This window comes from Saimiri boliviensis, chromosome 11 (assembly GCF_048565385.1).
Source record: "Saimiri boliviensis isolate mSaiBol1 chromosome 11, mSaiBol1.pri, whole genome shotgun sequence".
In the NCBI taxonomy this organism is placed as follows: Eukaryota; Metazoa; Chordata; class Mammalia; order Primates; family Cebidae; genus Saimiri; species Saimiri boliviensis.
The window spans coordinates 10,047,259-10,061,802 of record NC_133459.1 but is presented as its reverse complement, the minus strand read 5'-3'; the positions used below and the strand labels follow the sequence as shown (position 1 = coordinate 10,061,802).

The 14,544-nt window shown below is 46.7% G+C and overlaps 1 protein-coding gene across 1 annotated transcript in view; it reads left to right on the top strand.

Moving 5' to 3' along the window:
- The first annotated feature begins 979 nt into the window (after positions 1-979).
- The window catches only part of EXOSC10 (exosome component 10), a 34,978-nt gene continuing 21,413 nt past the window's right edge, over positions 980-14,544 (top strand). Inside the window, exons 1-7 of the mRNA XM_039474422.2 lie at positions 980-1,148; positions 3,032-3,168; positions 5,163-5,286; positions 11,080-11,184; positions 11,486-11,651; positions 11,984-12,098; positions 14,341-14,416. Of these exons, the coding sequence (XP_039330356.2) occupies positions 1,038-1,148; positions 3,032-3,168; positions 5,163-5,286; positions 11,080-11,184; positions 11,486-11,651; positions 11,984-12,098; positions 14,341-14,416 (834 nt within the window). The 5' untranslated portion in view covers positions 980-1,037. The remainder of the gene's footprint in view (positions 1,149-3,031; positions 3,169-5,162; positions 5,287-11,079; positions 11,185-11,485; positions 11,652-11,983; positions 12,099-14,340; positions 14,417-14,544) is intronic.

Here is a 14,544-nt window from a genome sequence, read left to right as displayed (position 1 = left end):
TATGATGAGCCACGTAATGAATAGTAAATATATTTTCCTTAAAATTTTTTCTGTTTTTTTTTTTTTTTTTTTTTTTTTAATGAGACAGAGTCTTACTCTGCTGCCCAGGCTGGAGTGCAATGGCATGATCTTGGCTCACTGCAACTTCTTCCTCCCAGGTTCAAATGATTTTCCTGCCTCAGCCTCCCAAGTAGCTGGGATTACAGGCACACACCACCAGACCTGGCTAATTTTTGTATTTTTAGTAGAGACAGGGTTTCACCACGTTGGCCAGGCTGTTCTGGAACTCCTGACCTCAGGTCATCCGCCCGCCTCAGCCTCTCAAAGTGCTGGGATTACAGGCGTGAGCCACCACGCCAGCCAGGTAAAAGAATTTGAAGTTCATGACAGAGCGCCCCTCCGCCCCTCCGCCCCTCCGCCCCTCCGCCCCTCCGCCCCTCCGCCCCTCCGCCCCTCCGCCCCTCCGCCCCTCCGCCCCTCCGCCCCTCCGCCCCTCCGCCCCTCCGCCCCTCCGCCCCTCCGCCCCTCCGCCCCTCCGCCCCTCCGCCCCTCCGCCCCTCCGCCCCTCCGCCCCTCCGCCCCTCCCTCCGCCCCTCCGCCCCTCCCTCCGCCCCTCCGCCCCTCCCTCCGCCCCTCCGCCCCTCCCTCCGCCCCTCCGCCCCTCCCTCCGCCCCTCCGCCCCTCCCTCCGCCCCTCCGCCCCTCCCTCCGCCCCTCCGCCCCTCCCTCCGCCCCTCCGCCCGCCCCTCCGCCCCTCCGCCCCTCCGCCCCTCCGCCCCTCCCTCCGCCCCTCCGCCCCTCCGCCCCTCCCTCCGCCCCTCCGCCCCTCCGCCCCTCCCTCCGCCCCTCCGCCCCTCCGCCCCTCCCTCCGCCCCTCCGCCCCTCCCTCCGCCCCTCCCTCCGCCCCTCCGCCCCTCCCTCCGCCCCTCCGCCCCTCCCTCCGTCCCACCCTCCGCCCCGGCGTACGCGAGGCGCGCACACGTGGCGTCGCGTCGGCCGAGACGCTATCGCGAGAAGAGCCGTGCAGAGGGGAAAAAAATGGCGCCACCCAATACCCGCGAGCCTGGGGTGCTGTCGGCCACAGGCGCCGGCAAATCTGACGGGGAAATGGTGCTGCCAGGCTTCCTGGACGCCGACAGCTTCGTGAAGGTGAGTTCGCGGGGCCTCGGGGGTTCCAGGAGTCTCCCGCGGCCGCCGGAAGCCGACCGGATCGCTCTGGGCAGCCAATGCCAGCTCGTCGCATTAGAGCCACGACGAGGGTCGCGGGGCCACTGTCCGCAGCGCGGACTCTACCTGCACCCTGCGGATGGGTCCTCGGAAACGGACGCTTAGGGACGTCCCGCTTGCCAGCTTAAGTCCACGTAGGCCCAAATGTGGAAAGCCGTATCGCATCCTAGAAAGGGCTTCCTTGCCACCCAGACGTCCCCAGCCCTTGCAGCGTACCCCCCGCCACTCCTGAGCCACCCGGCCAACTCTCCTCAGGGGCTTGGCTGTTTCGCGCTCCCCACACTTGTCCGGAATCGCCCCCTCCCGCGGCCGGGATGGCCCCTCTTCCCTTCCTCTGTTCCGAGGTCCAATCCTACATAATTTTTAAACCTAAGTTAAATGTCACTTATTAAAGCCGCATTGCACGTTTCTCAGTAACTCCTGGAAGGTACATAGAAGGGTTCATTTAAGTTCTTTGTATAACTTAGCTTACACATGAACAAACATACAACTAGGTTTAAACTGTGCATAGCTCTTACAAAGCCATGACTCTAACATAATTTGTAAATTAGCTCTGTAAGTTTACAGAAACTCCACTCACGTTATATCTATCTAATTTGCCATTAGCTAATGCTATTCATTCGTTTGGCTCTCAGTAGTTCCTGGACCACTAACTGTGGTCCTGACTGTGTGGCAGTTATGCTTATAAGCTACCATGTGCCCCTCCATGACTTAATTTCCCACCTCCTATCTCTGCTTTTTTCTTGGGAAATGTTTATTCACACGACTCACAGTGACATTTGGCCTTCACGTGATCAGCCATCATTTATATCACTTCGCATTTTTTCACTTACCTCACAAGAGTTAAAATAGAGAACCACTTGACACTAACTGAAAAATAAACACAAATCCAGTTTTAGATAGTAGCCATTATAAATTGATCTTCCAAGGATCTAGGAAAAGCTTGCATTGTTTTAAGATGCTCATCAAAATGGAAATAGAGAAACAAATTCCTGTAGAAAGCTCTTGGAGCTGAACTTGAGTCATCATAATAGCATTTATCTGCCAAGAACTGTCCTAAGTGCTTTTATTAGCTTATTCATTCAATCCTCACAAAAACTATGGTGCAGGCCTTTTTTATTTTTCCCTTTTTTTCGGAAGAGAAAACTAAGGTCCAAATAAAAAAAAATCACTCAGTTAATACATAGCAGTGTCAAGATTCAACTGTAGGTGTTTGTGCATATTAATCATATTATATACCTGTTTGTTCTGTCTCTCAACTCTCCCAAGAATATAAGCTCCAAACCTGGTTTCTGTTCACGATTGTATTTTCAGGGCCTAGATTAGATTGAGGTTTGGCACTAAATGAGTTTTGTTGTTTGTTTTTTTTTTTTTGAGATAGTGCCATTGTACTCTATCACTCAGGCTGGAATGCAGGGGCACTATCTCGGCTCACTACCACCTCCTCCTCACAGGTTCAAGCGACTCTTCTGCCTTGGCCTCCTGAGTAACTGAGACTACAGGTGCAAACCACCACACTCGGCTAATTTTTGTATTTTTAGTAGAGACGGGATTTCACTGTATTGGTATTGGCGAGGCTGATCTCGAACTCCTTCATGATCCGCCTGCCTTGGCCTCCCAAAGTACTGGGATTACAGGTGTGAGCCACTGTACCCGGCCCTAAATGAGTATTTTTTTGATGAATGAAGAGTAGACATCTTCAATGTCTATTGCAATGCGCTATATACAATAGATCAAAAAAAATGATATACCCAATGAATGGGAATCCATGTGTAAAACATGCCCTCTTTTCTGGTTTTTGACAGTTTGCTCTTGGGTCCGTGGTGGCAGTCACCAAAGCATCTGGGGGCCTACCACAGTTCGGTGATGAATATGACTTTTACCGAAGTTTTCCTGGCTTCCAAGCATTTTGTGAAACACAGGGAGACAGGTTGCTTCAGTGGTAAGTACTATATTTTGTTATCTTGTGTTAATGAAAAGAAATGAAAATGAAGAGGTAGATAAATTTTTTCCTGAAATTTATTTTTCCTTAAACATTTTCTGTGGTATGAAGAGATATAAAATGTGAAATATGAAGCAATGGATTTTGATTAGGGAAATATTACTTGGCATATTTTTAGTTTAGCTTTTAAGAAATGTATTGACTTTTGTAAAAGTCTTTTTTTTTTTTTGAGACAGGGTCTTGTTCCTTCACCAGGTGCCAGGCTGGAGTGCAGTGGCGTGATCTTGGCTCACTGCAACCTCCGCCTCCCAGGTTCAAGCAATTCTCCTGCCTCAGCCTCCCGAGTAGCTGGGACTACTGGCGCGTGCCACCACACCCAGCTAATTTTTGTATTTCTAGTAGAGGCGGGATTTCACCATGTTGGCCAGGATGGTCTCAATCTCTTGACCTCATGATCCACCCGCCTCAGCCCCTCAAAGTGCTGGGATTACAGGCATGAGCCACAGCACCCGGCTTGCAAATCTTTTTGAATTAATATGGGACTTAAACACATAGATAAAAGATTCTTTCATAAACTTGTAATGTTAACAGGTATTTCTCTCTCTCTCTCTCTCTCTCTCTCTTTTTTTTTTTTTTGAGACAATTTTGCTCTGTCACCCAGGCTGAAGTGTATTGGCTCCATCTCGGCTCAAGCAAGTCTCTTGCCTCAGCCTCCCAAGTAGTTGGGATTACAGGCGCAGCACACCACGCCTGGCTAATTTTTTGTATTTTTTGTTTGTTTATTTGTTTTTGAGATGGAGTCTTGCTCTGTCGCCCAGACTGGAGTGCAGTGGCACAATCTTGGCTCACTGCAACTTCTGTCTCCCAAGTTCCAGCGATTCTCCTGCCTTAGGCTCCCCAGTAGCTGGGATTACAGGTGTGTGCCACCATGCCCAGCTAATTTTTGTATTTTTAGTAGAGACAGGGTTTCACCATATTAGCCAGGCTGGTCTTGAACTCCTGACCTCATGATCTACCCACCTCAGCCTCCCAAAGTGCTGGGATTACAGGTGTGAGCCACAGCACCCGGCTAGAGGGCAAGTTTTATTGGTCTCATCAAAAAGTACTGGAGGCTGTACATGGTCGCTGATGCCTGTAATCCTAGTGTTTTGGGAGACTGAGGCAGAGGGATCTCTTGAGAACAGGAGTTCAATACCAGCCTGGGCAACATAGGGAGACTCTGTCCTGGCAAAAAAATTTTAAAGTAACTGGGAGGGTTGATGTACATCTGTAGTCCCAGCTACTTGGGAGGCTGAGGTGGGAGTGTTACTTGAGCCCAGGGGTTCAAGGCTGCAAGGAGCTGTGGTTGCATTACTGCATTCCAGCATGGCCAACATGGAAAAACCCCATCTCTACTAAAAATACAAAAAATTAGCCCAACTTGGTGGCGCATGCCTGTAATCCCAGCTACTTAGGAGCCTGAGGCATGAGAATTGCTTAAACCCAGGAGGCAGAGGTTGCAGTGAGCCAGGATTGTGCCAGTGGACAACAGAGCAAGACTCTGTCTCAAAAAAAAAAAAAAAGTGTTGGAAACATTCTGAGTAACGTCATTTAAGCATTCTCTTTTTTTTTTTTTTTTTTTTTTGAGGCAGAGTTTCACTCTTGTTATCCAGGCTGGAGTGCAATGGCACAATCTCGGCTCACCGCAACCTCCGCCTCCTGGGTTCAGGCAATTCTCCTGCCTCAGCCTCCTGAGTAGCTGGGATTACGGGCATGCGCCACCATGCCCAGCTAATTTTTTGTATTTTTAGTAGAGACGGGGTTTCACCATGTTGACCACGATGGTCTTGATCTCTTGACCTCGTGATCCACCCGCCTCGGCCTCCCAAAGTGCTGGGATTACAGGCTTGAGCCACCACGCCCGGCCCCAATTTAAGCATTCTCTCTCACAGATTGTAAACAAATGAAATAGGAAATAAATATCTACAATCTAATCTTGGTTATCCTTTCCTTAGCATGAGCAGAGTAATGCAGTACCATGGGTGTCGCAGTAACATTAAGGATCAAAGTAAAGTGACTGAGTTGGAAGACAAGTTTGATTTACTAGTTGATACCAATGATGTAATTCTGGAGAGAGTGGTGAGTATTTTCCTTTACTCTTACGGTAACTAACAAAGAACTTTGTATTATTGGCCGGGCGTGGTGGCTCAAGCCTGTAATCCCAGCACTTTGGGAGGCCGAGGCGGGTGGATCACGAGGTCGAGAGATCGAGACCATCCTGGTCAACATGGTGAAACCCCGTCTCTACTAAAAATACAAAAAACTAGCTGGGCATGGTGGCGCGTGCCTGTAATCCCAGCTACTTAGGAGGCTGAGGCAGGAGAATTGCCTGAGCCCAGGAGGTGGAGGTTGCGGTGAGCCGAGATCGCGCCATTGCACTCCAGCCTGGGTAACAAGAGCGAAACTCCGTCTCAAAAAAAGAAAAAAAAAAAAAAGAACTTTTATTATTAAAATATACAGGAAAAACACAGACACCTTAGAAAATGAAAAGGAAGTAAGCTTAACATTTCTTGTAATAACATTCACTATTGATAGTTGGCATGTTTTTTTCTAGAAAATATTTACAGTTGTCTTAAAAAATTACTACCCCATAGAAGCCTGTTTTTTGTTTGTTTGTTTTGAGATGGAGTCTTGCTCTGTCACCCAGGCTGGAGTGTATAGTGGGATGATCTCAGCTTATGGCAACCTCAACCTCCCAGGTTCAAGTGATTCTCCTGCCTCAGCGTCTGAAGTAGCTGGGATTACAGGCACCCACCACTACTCCTGGCTAATTTTTGTAGAGACAGAGTTTTGTTACATTGGCCAGGCTGGTCTCAAACTCCTGCCCTCAAGTGATCCACCTGCCTTGGCCTCCTAAAGTGCTGGGATTATAGGCATTAGCCACCATACTGGGCCTGGAAGCCTGTTTTTAAAGTGCCTTATTCCGGCCAAGTGCCGTGGCTCAGGCCTATAATCCCAGCACTTTGGGAGGCTGAGGTAGGTGATAACTGAGGTCAGGAGTTCAAGATCAGCCTGGCCAACATGCCGAAACCCCGTCTGTACTAAAAATATAAAAATTAGGCCGGGTGCGGTGGCTCAAGCCTGTAATCCCAGCACTTTGGGAGGCCGAGGCGGGTGGATCACAAGGTCAAGAGATCGAGACCATCCTGGTCAACATGGTGAAACCCCGTCTCTACTAAAAAAATACAAAAAATTAGCTGGGCATGGTGGCATGTGCCTGTAATCCCAGCTACTCAGGAGGCTGAGGCAGAAGAATTGCCTGAACCCAGGAGGCGGAGGTTGCGGTGAGCCGAGATCACGCCATTGCACTCCAGCCTGGGTAACGAGCGAAACTCCATCTCAAAAATATACATATATATATATATATATAAATTAGCCGGCCTGTGGTGGCGAATGGCTGTCATTCCAGCTACTCAGGAGGCTGAGGCAGGAGAATCAGTTGAACCCAGGAGGCAGAGGTTGCAGTGAGCCAAAATCATGCCACTGCACTCCATCCTTGGCAACAGAGTGAGACTCTATCTCAAAAAAAACAAAGGAAAAAAAGAAAACAAAAACGTTGAAACGCCTCATTCTGGTCAGGTGCAGTGGCTTAAAATCCTAGCACTATGAAAGGCCAAGTTGAAAGGATTGCTTGAGCTCAGGAATTCCAGAATCAGCCTGGACAGCTTAGTGAGACCTCATCTTTGTTTAAAATAGATAAATAAGTAAATAAAGTACTTATTCAAAATCTTCCTTCCAGATCTTCAAATTCTGGTTTTATTATTATTATTATTTATTTTTTTTTTTTAATTGAGACGGAGTCTCGCAGTGTCGCCGAGGCTGTAGTGTAGTGGTGTGATCACGATCTCGGCTCACTGCAATCTCCACCTCCTGGGTTCAATCAGTTCTCCTGCCTCACTCAGCCTCCCAAGTAGCTGGGACTACAGGCAAGTGCCACCACGCCCAGCTGGTTTTTTTGTATTTTTAGTAAAGACAGGGTTTCACCATGTTGGCCAGGATGGTCTCCGTGTCCTGACCTCTTGATCCACCTGCCTCGGCCTTCCAAAGTGCTGGAATTCCAGGCATGAGCCACCTTGCCCAGCCCTGTTTTTATTTTTTTTGAAGACTGAAGTCTTGCTCCGTCACCCAGCTGGAGTCCAGTGGTATGATCATAGCTCACTGCAACCTTGAACTCCTGGGCTTAAGTGATCCTTTCACCACAGCCTACCACATAGCTAGAACTACAGGTGTGCACCACCATGTCTGGCTAGATTTTTTTATTTTATAGAGACAATGTCTCACTATGTTGCCCAGGCTGATCTTGAGCTCCTCAAACAAGCCTGGTCTCAATCAGTCATCCCACCTCAGCCTCCTTAGTTACTAGGATTACAGGCCTGAGCCACTGTGCCTGACAAGATTTGCAAATTCTATTTGTATTGCAAGAGAATAAGCCCTTATATTACCCAACTAAAATTTAGGTTATTTGTACTGTTACTCAAAATCTACTGAACACCTCAGTTCACAGGATTGGAAGGAGACAAGTATTATTCTATCTTGCTTACCTTCTATTTATGCCTAATTCTATGGCAGAACATTATTTTCACAGAAATATGTAGAGATCATGAAAAACAAATCTAATCTCAACCATCTGACAGTACTAAAAATATTTAAGGCATGCTTTCCTGTCCCATGAAGTCATCTCTTCCCTAAATGCCCACAGATCTTTCAGCAGTTTCTGATACCTTGTGATTTCAAGTCCTGCCATACTTCTATGTGTCACCTGGGTGTGCCTCTGTTAGTAGTGCCCAAGCTGATATTTCATGTCTTGCTTTAAAGTGCAGAAAAGGCCAGGAGAGGTGGCTCACGCCTGTAATCCCAGCACTTTGGGAGGCTAAAGAGGGTGAATCACAAGGTCAGCCTGGCAAAGATGGTGAAACCCCCTTTCTACTAAAAATACAAAAAATTAGCCAGATGTGGTGGCGGGCACCTGTAATCCCAGCTACTCAGGAGGCTGAGGCAGAGAATTGCTTGAACCCAGGAGGCGGAGGTTTCAGTGAGCCTAGATTGCGTCACTGCACTCCAGCCTGGGCAAGAGCAAGACTCCATCTCAAAAATAAAGAATAAAGTACAGAATAGGCTGAGCATGGTGGCTTACGCCTATAATCCAAGCACTTTGGAGGCCAAGGTGGACGGATCACCTGAGGTCGGGAGTTCAAGACCAGCCTGACCAACATGGTGAAACCCCGTCTTAATAATAAATAAATAAATAAAGTACAGAATAGATCAGGACTCCCTCCAGTCTCATTCTAAGTAGCATACGTCTATATTTAATGTATGCAGTCCAGGGACTTCTTAGTTACTTTAGTGGCCACATTACACTGGTAAATCATATTAGAATTTTCAGCCCAATTCAGAGCTGTAAAGAGTCAGTCGAGTATTGGGCATGAGTAATTACTGTCCTACCTGCCTTTGAGCAAATAATGCATTAATTACTTGGCATGATATACTAATCACCTTTCATATATTGATCAGCTCTTTAAAATTTTTATTTTTTTAATTGACAAAAGTTGTACAGATGCTCCTTGATTTTAATTGGGTTATGTCTCAATAAACCCATATTATAAGTCAAAAATGCATTTAACATACCTCCATTAGTCTAGAGTTGGGCACAATCTTTTTTTTTTTTTTTTTTTTTTTTGAAACAGAGTCTTGCTCTGTCTCTAGGCACTAGGCTAGAGTACAGCGGTTCGATCTTGGCTCACTGCAACCTCCGCCTCCTGGACTCAAGTGATTCTCCTGCCTCAGCCTCCCAAGTAGCTGGGATTACATGTGTGCACCACCACGCCCAGCTGATTTTTGTATTTTAGTAGCGACAGGGTTTCACCATGTTGGCCAGGATGGTCTCGATCTCTTGACCTTGTGATCTGCCCACCTTGGCCTCCCAAAGTGCTAGGATTACAGACATGAGCTACCATGCCCAGCCAAGTTGGGCACAATCTTACACAAAGCCTCTTTTTTTTTTCTTTTTGAGACAGGGTCTTGCTCTGTCACCCAGGCTGGAGTGCAGTGGCAGGATCTTGGCTCACTGTAGCCTCTGCCTCCCAGGCTCAAGTGATTCTCCTGCCTCAGCCTCCCAAGTAGCTAGGATTACAGGTACCCTCTACCATGCCCAGCTAATTTTTGTATTTTTAGTAGAGAGGGGGTTTCACCAGGTTGTCCAGACTGGTCTCAAACTCTTGATCTCAGGTGATCCGGCCATCTCTCAGCCTTCCAAAGTGCTGGGATTACAGGCATGAGCCATCTCAGCTGGCCACAAAGCCTCTTTTTATAATACAGTGTTGAATATCTTACGTAATTCAAGTAGTGCTGAATATATTTCTGAAAGTAAAAAAACAGGTTGTGGCCGGGTATGGTGGCTCATGCCTAATCCAGCACTTTGAAGGGCTGAGGCAGGAGGATCAGTTGAGGTCAGGAGTTTGAGACCAGCCTGGTCAACATAGTGAAACCCCATCTCTACTAAAAATTACAAAAATTAGCCAGGCATGGTGCTGTGCACCTGTGGTCCTAGCTGCTTGGGAGGCTGAGGCATGAGAATTGCTTGAACCTGGGAGGCGGGGGCTGCAGTAAACCCAGATTGGACTGCTGTTCTCCAGCGTGGGTAACAGAGCAAGACTTCTGTCTCAAAAAGGAAAAACAGGTTATAAGTATACGTGAAGTATGGATTCTGCTAAATGCAAATCGCTTTCACACCACTATAAACTCAAAATATTTTCTTTTTTTTTTTCTTTTTTTTTTCTTTTTTTTTTGAGACGGAGTTTCACTCTTGTTACCCAGGCTGGAGTGCAATGGCGTGATCTCGGCTCACCGCAACCTCCGCCTCCCGGGTTCAAGCAATTCTCCTGCCTCAGCCTCCTGAGTAGCTGGGATTACAGGCACGCGCCAACATGCCCAGCTAATTTTTTGTATTTTTAGTAGAGACGGGGTTTCACCATGTTGACCAGGATGGTCTCGATCTCTTGACCTCGTGATCCACCCGCCTCGGCCTCCCAAAGTGCTGGGATTACAGGCTTGAGCCACCGCGCCCGGCCAACTCAAAAAAGTCAAACTATCATACATCAGGGACTATCTGTATATATTTATGACATACAACATGGTGTTTTGACATATACATTGATGTTACCCAGGCTGGAGTGCAATGGCGCGATCTCTGCTCACCACGACCTCCGCCTCCTGGGTTCAGGCAATTCTCCTGCCTCTGCCTCCTGAGTAGCTGGGATTACAGGCACGCGCCACCACGCCCAGCTAATTTTTTGTATTTTTAGTAGAGACAAGGTTTCACCATGTTGACCAGGATGGTCTCGATCTCTTGACCTCGTGATCCACCCGCCTCGACCTCCCAAAGTGCTGGGATTACAGGCTTGAGCCACCACGCCCGGCTGATCTGTTCTTATATATGTATATTTTCTTATGTAAACATCTCTGAATATATATTTTTTTAAATGTTAGGTAATTAGGCTGGGTGTGGTGGCTCACACCTGTAATCCCAGCAGTTTAGGAGTCTAAGGCAGGCAAATCACTTGAGGTCAGGAGTTCTGAGACCAGCTCAGGCAACATGGCGAAACTCTGTCTCTACTAAAAATGCAAAAAGTAGCCAGGCATGGTGGTATGTGCCTGAATCCCACCTACTTGGAAGACTGAAGCAGGAGAATGCTTGAGGTGGAGGTTCCAGTGAGCCCGATTCAGACTGTGAAGAGCTGTAGTAAGCTGAGATCGCGCCACTGTACTCAGCCTGGGCGACAGAGTGAGACTCCGTGTGTCAGATAAATAAATAGGTAATTAACTCTGTTGACTTCAAAAGGAAAAATACTAAACCAGTACCTCTTCTATTCTTAGGGTATTTTACTGGATGAAGCCTCAGGTGTAAATAAGAATCAACAGCCTGTCCTCCCTGCTGGCCTGCAGGTCCCCAAAACGGTAGTGTCCAGCTGGAACCGTAAGGTGAGGACTTTTCAGATTAACTAGAGCTCTTGATGTCAACTTCATAATAGGGATTTTGCTCATTGTAACATGGATTTCTGTTCAAATTTATTAGAGAACTCATCACTGCCTCCTTTAATTTGTTCTCATAAACACACAACCTAATTACACCCTCTTCACTTTCTGGAGACATCCACATACACCTGCATTCTTAAATGACTGGCCTGTGGGATACTGTCTCCTCTGAAGTCATAAATTGGAATTTACTTTCCTAATTCGTCAAGTTGCTTTGTTATAAAGTGTTTGTATGCATTGATCATAGGCAGCAGAATATGGCAAAAAAGCAAAATCTGAAACTTTCCGTCTGCTTCATGCAAAAAATATCATCCGACCTCAGCTCAAGTTTCGAGAGAAGATTGACAATTCCAACACACCATTTCTTCCTAAAATCTTCATTAAACCCAATGCTCAGAAACCTCTCCCTCAAGGTAAGTAGTTCATACTTTGCTTGCATTTGAGTCTCACTTTGTTTGATGCAAAAACCAGGAAAGCCATACATGTCTCTCTACCACCCTCCTTTCTTCAAAGGGAGCCCAGTTTAGCTATTCCAGAGGCTGAGGTGGGAGAATCACTTGAGCCCAGGAGGCCAAGGCTGCATTGAGCTGTGATTGTGCCACCACACTTCAGCCTGGGGGACAGAACATGACCGGGTCTCGAAAAAAAAAAAAATAAAACAAAGGGAGCCAGTAACTAGATAGAAAAGACACGAATGTGCTTATCTCTGTTGTGATGCTGTTTTTGTCACTGCTTGGGTCTTCAGCCCTCTCTAAGGAAAGGCGGGAACGCCCACAGGATCGTCCTGAGGACTTGGATGTCCCCCCTGCACTGGCCGATTTCATCTATCAGCAGAGAACCCAGCAGGTTGAGCAAGACATGTAAGTGTTTGCCTATGTCTGACCTTTCTGTGTGAGTGCTTACCTTTTTGCCACATTTTCACAGTTTCACTTTTGTGGAGTATATACATGAAAACAATCTGAGGAGCAGTGATTTCCTTTTTTATCCCACCCTGGGCCTTAGCAATAAGTAGAGACGGGGTTTATCATGTTTCTATTCACAAAGGGCCTGCACAGCATTGCCTCATGGAAACCTCATTGCAGTCCTGAGAGGTTGCAGTTGCTCTCATTCTCATTGTATAGATGTAAAAAGTGAAGTCTGGGCACAGTGGCTCATTCCTGTAATCCCAGCACTTCGGGAGGCTGAGGCAGATGGATCACCTGAGGTCAGGAGTTCGAGACCAGCCTGGCCAGCATGGTGAAACCCCATCTCTACTGAAAATACAAAAATTAGTCAGACGTGGTGGTGCATGTCTGTAATCCCAGCTATTCGGGAGGCTGAGACAGGAGAATCAGTTGAACCTAGAAGGCGGAGGTTGCGGTAGCCAGGATGGCGCCACTGCACTCCAGCCTAGGTGATAAAGTGAGACTTCATCTCTAAATAAATAAATAAAGGCCAGGTACAGTGGCTCACGCCTGTAATCCCAGCACTTTGGGAGACTGAGGTGGGCGGATCACCTGAGGTCAGGAGTTTGAGACCAGCCTGACCAACATGGAGAAACTCCATCTCTACTAGAAATTTAAAAATTAGCTGGGCATGGTGACGCATGCCTGTAATCCCAGCTACTTGGGATGCTGAGGCAGGAGAATTCGCTTAAACCCGGGAGGCTTAACTCAGGAGGCGGAGGTTGCAGTGAGCCAAGATCGCACCATTCTACTCCAGCCTGGGCAACAAGAGGGAAGCTTTGTCTAAAAAAAAAAAAAAAGATGTAAAAAGCAAAATTAGAGATTCTGACTTCTCAGAGAGTTGGAACTTCTTTGAGAGAGGATCTTGCTCTGTTGCCCAAGCTGGAGTGTGGTGGCATAAACACAACTCACTACAACCTTTACCTCCTGGACTCAAGTCATCCTCCCACCTCTCCCTCTCAAGTAGCTGGGACCACAGGTGTGAGCCATCATGCACAACTAACTTTTGTATTTTCTGTGTGCCCAGGCTAGTCTTGAAGTCTTGAATTCCTGGCCTCAGCAAACCTCCCAACCTGCTCTCCCAAAGTGTTTGGATTACAGGCGTGAGCCATTGTACCTCGCCAGAGCTGGCCCATGTGTGTGTGTGTGTTTTTGTTTGTTTTTTGAGATGGAGTTTCGCTCTTGTTGCCCAGGCTGGAGTGCAATGGCACCATCTCGGCTCACTGCAACCTCCACCTCCTGGGTTCAAGCAATTCTCCTGCCTTAGCCTCCTGAGTAGCTGGGATTACAGGCGCACACCACCATGCCCAGCTAATTTTTTATATTTTTAATAGAGACGGGGTTCATCATGTTGGCTAAGCTGGTCTTGAACGCCTAACCACAGGGGATCCACCCACCTTGGCTTCCCAAAGTGCAGGATTACAGGTGTGAGTCACCATGCTTGGCTAAAAAGGCATTTTTGACTGACAATATAAGAATCTTGGAAAAACTTCACTTAAAATAGACAAATGGACTTTGCCTTTAGTATAATGAAAACGGTGATAAAAATTTTGTTAGTATTGGCCTTTTCCTCACATAGAGCCAAAGTCTATCTGGGCATTCATGCCTTTAGCCCCAGCTCTGCATTGTGAGGCCACAAGCTAAGTGCTGGCGAAATAAAGGTCATGAAAGGCAGCCCGGCGCTCCTGGGCCACAGGGATTCTCAACGTCTCACAGGGCGAGGATTTTTATACAGATTTCTTAGGATCAGAAGAAAATAGAACATTAAGCTCTTGGCCAACTGAAACATTTGCTTCATCCTGACTTTACAGATTTATTATTCCAAACCACAGGAATGGTATATTTCTCATTTTGGTGTTATCCCAACATCAACTGTACAGTACTTTGCAAATAAGTACTCAAACCTTAATAAAGCTGCCTGGGTCTCCAGCTCTCTAAAGAAATGAAAAGACTTAATTATCATGTTTTAAGGGTGAGCAAATATCACCTGATTTATGATTTTTACTCAAATTGCTGAAATAATAATGCTCTTTATAAAGGGAAGATATTTTCACAGTGGACTTTTCTCATTTGTTTTTACAGATTGGATAAGAGCCTTTGTTTTTCCTTTGAATTATGGAATTAATCAGAATGATTTCTCTTTGTTTTATTTATTCAGGTTTGCACATCCTTATCAATATGAACTAAATCACTTTACTCCACCAGATTCAGTGCTTCAAAAGCCACAACCCCAGGTTAGTACCTTAGTTGAAGGTGGCGTGTAGTAGCCCAGGAGGAATGAAGCAAGTAGAGTCACTGATGTAATTTTGACTTTCCTTAAATATCTGTAAGGTAGAAGTTCCAGTTTTGGGTCATTTCTCAA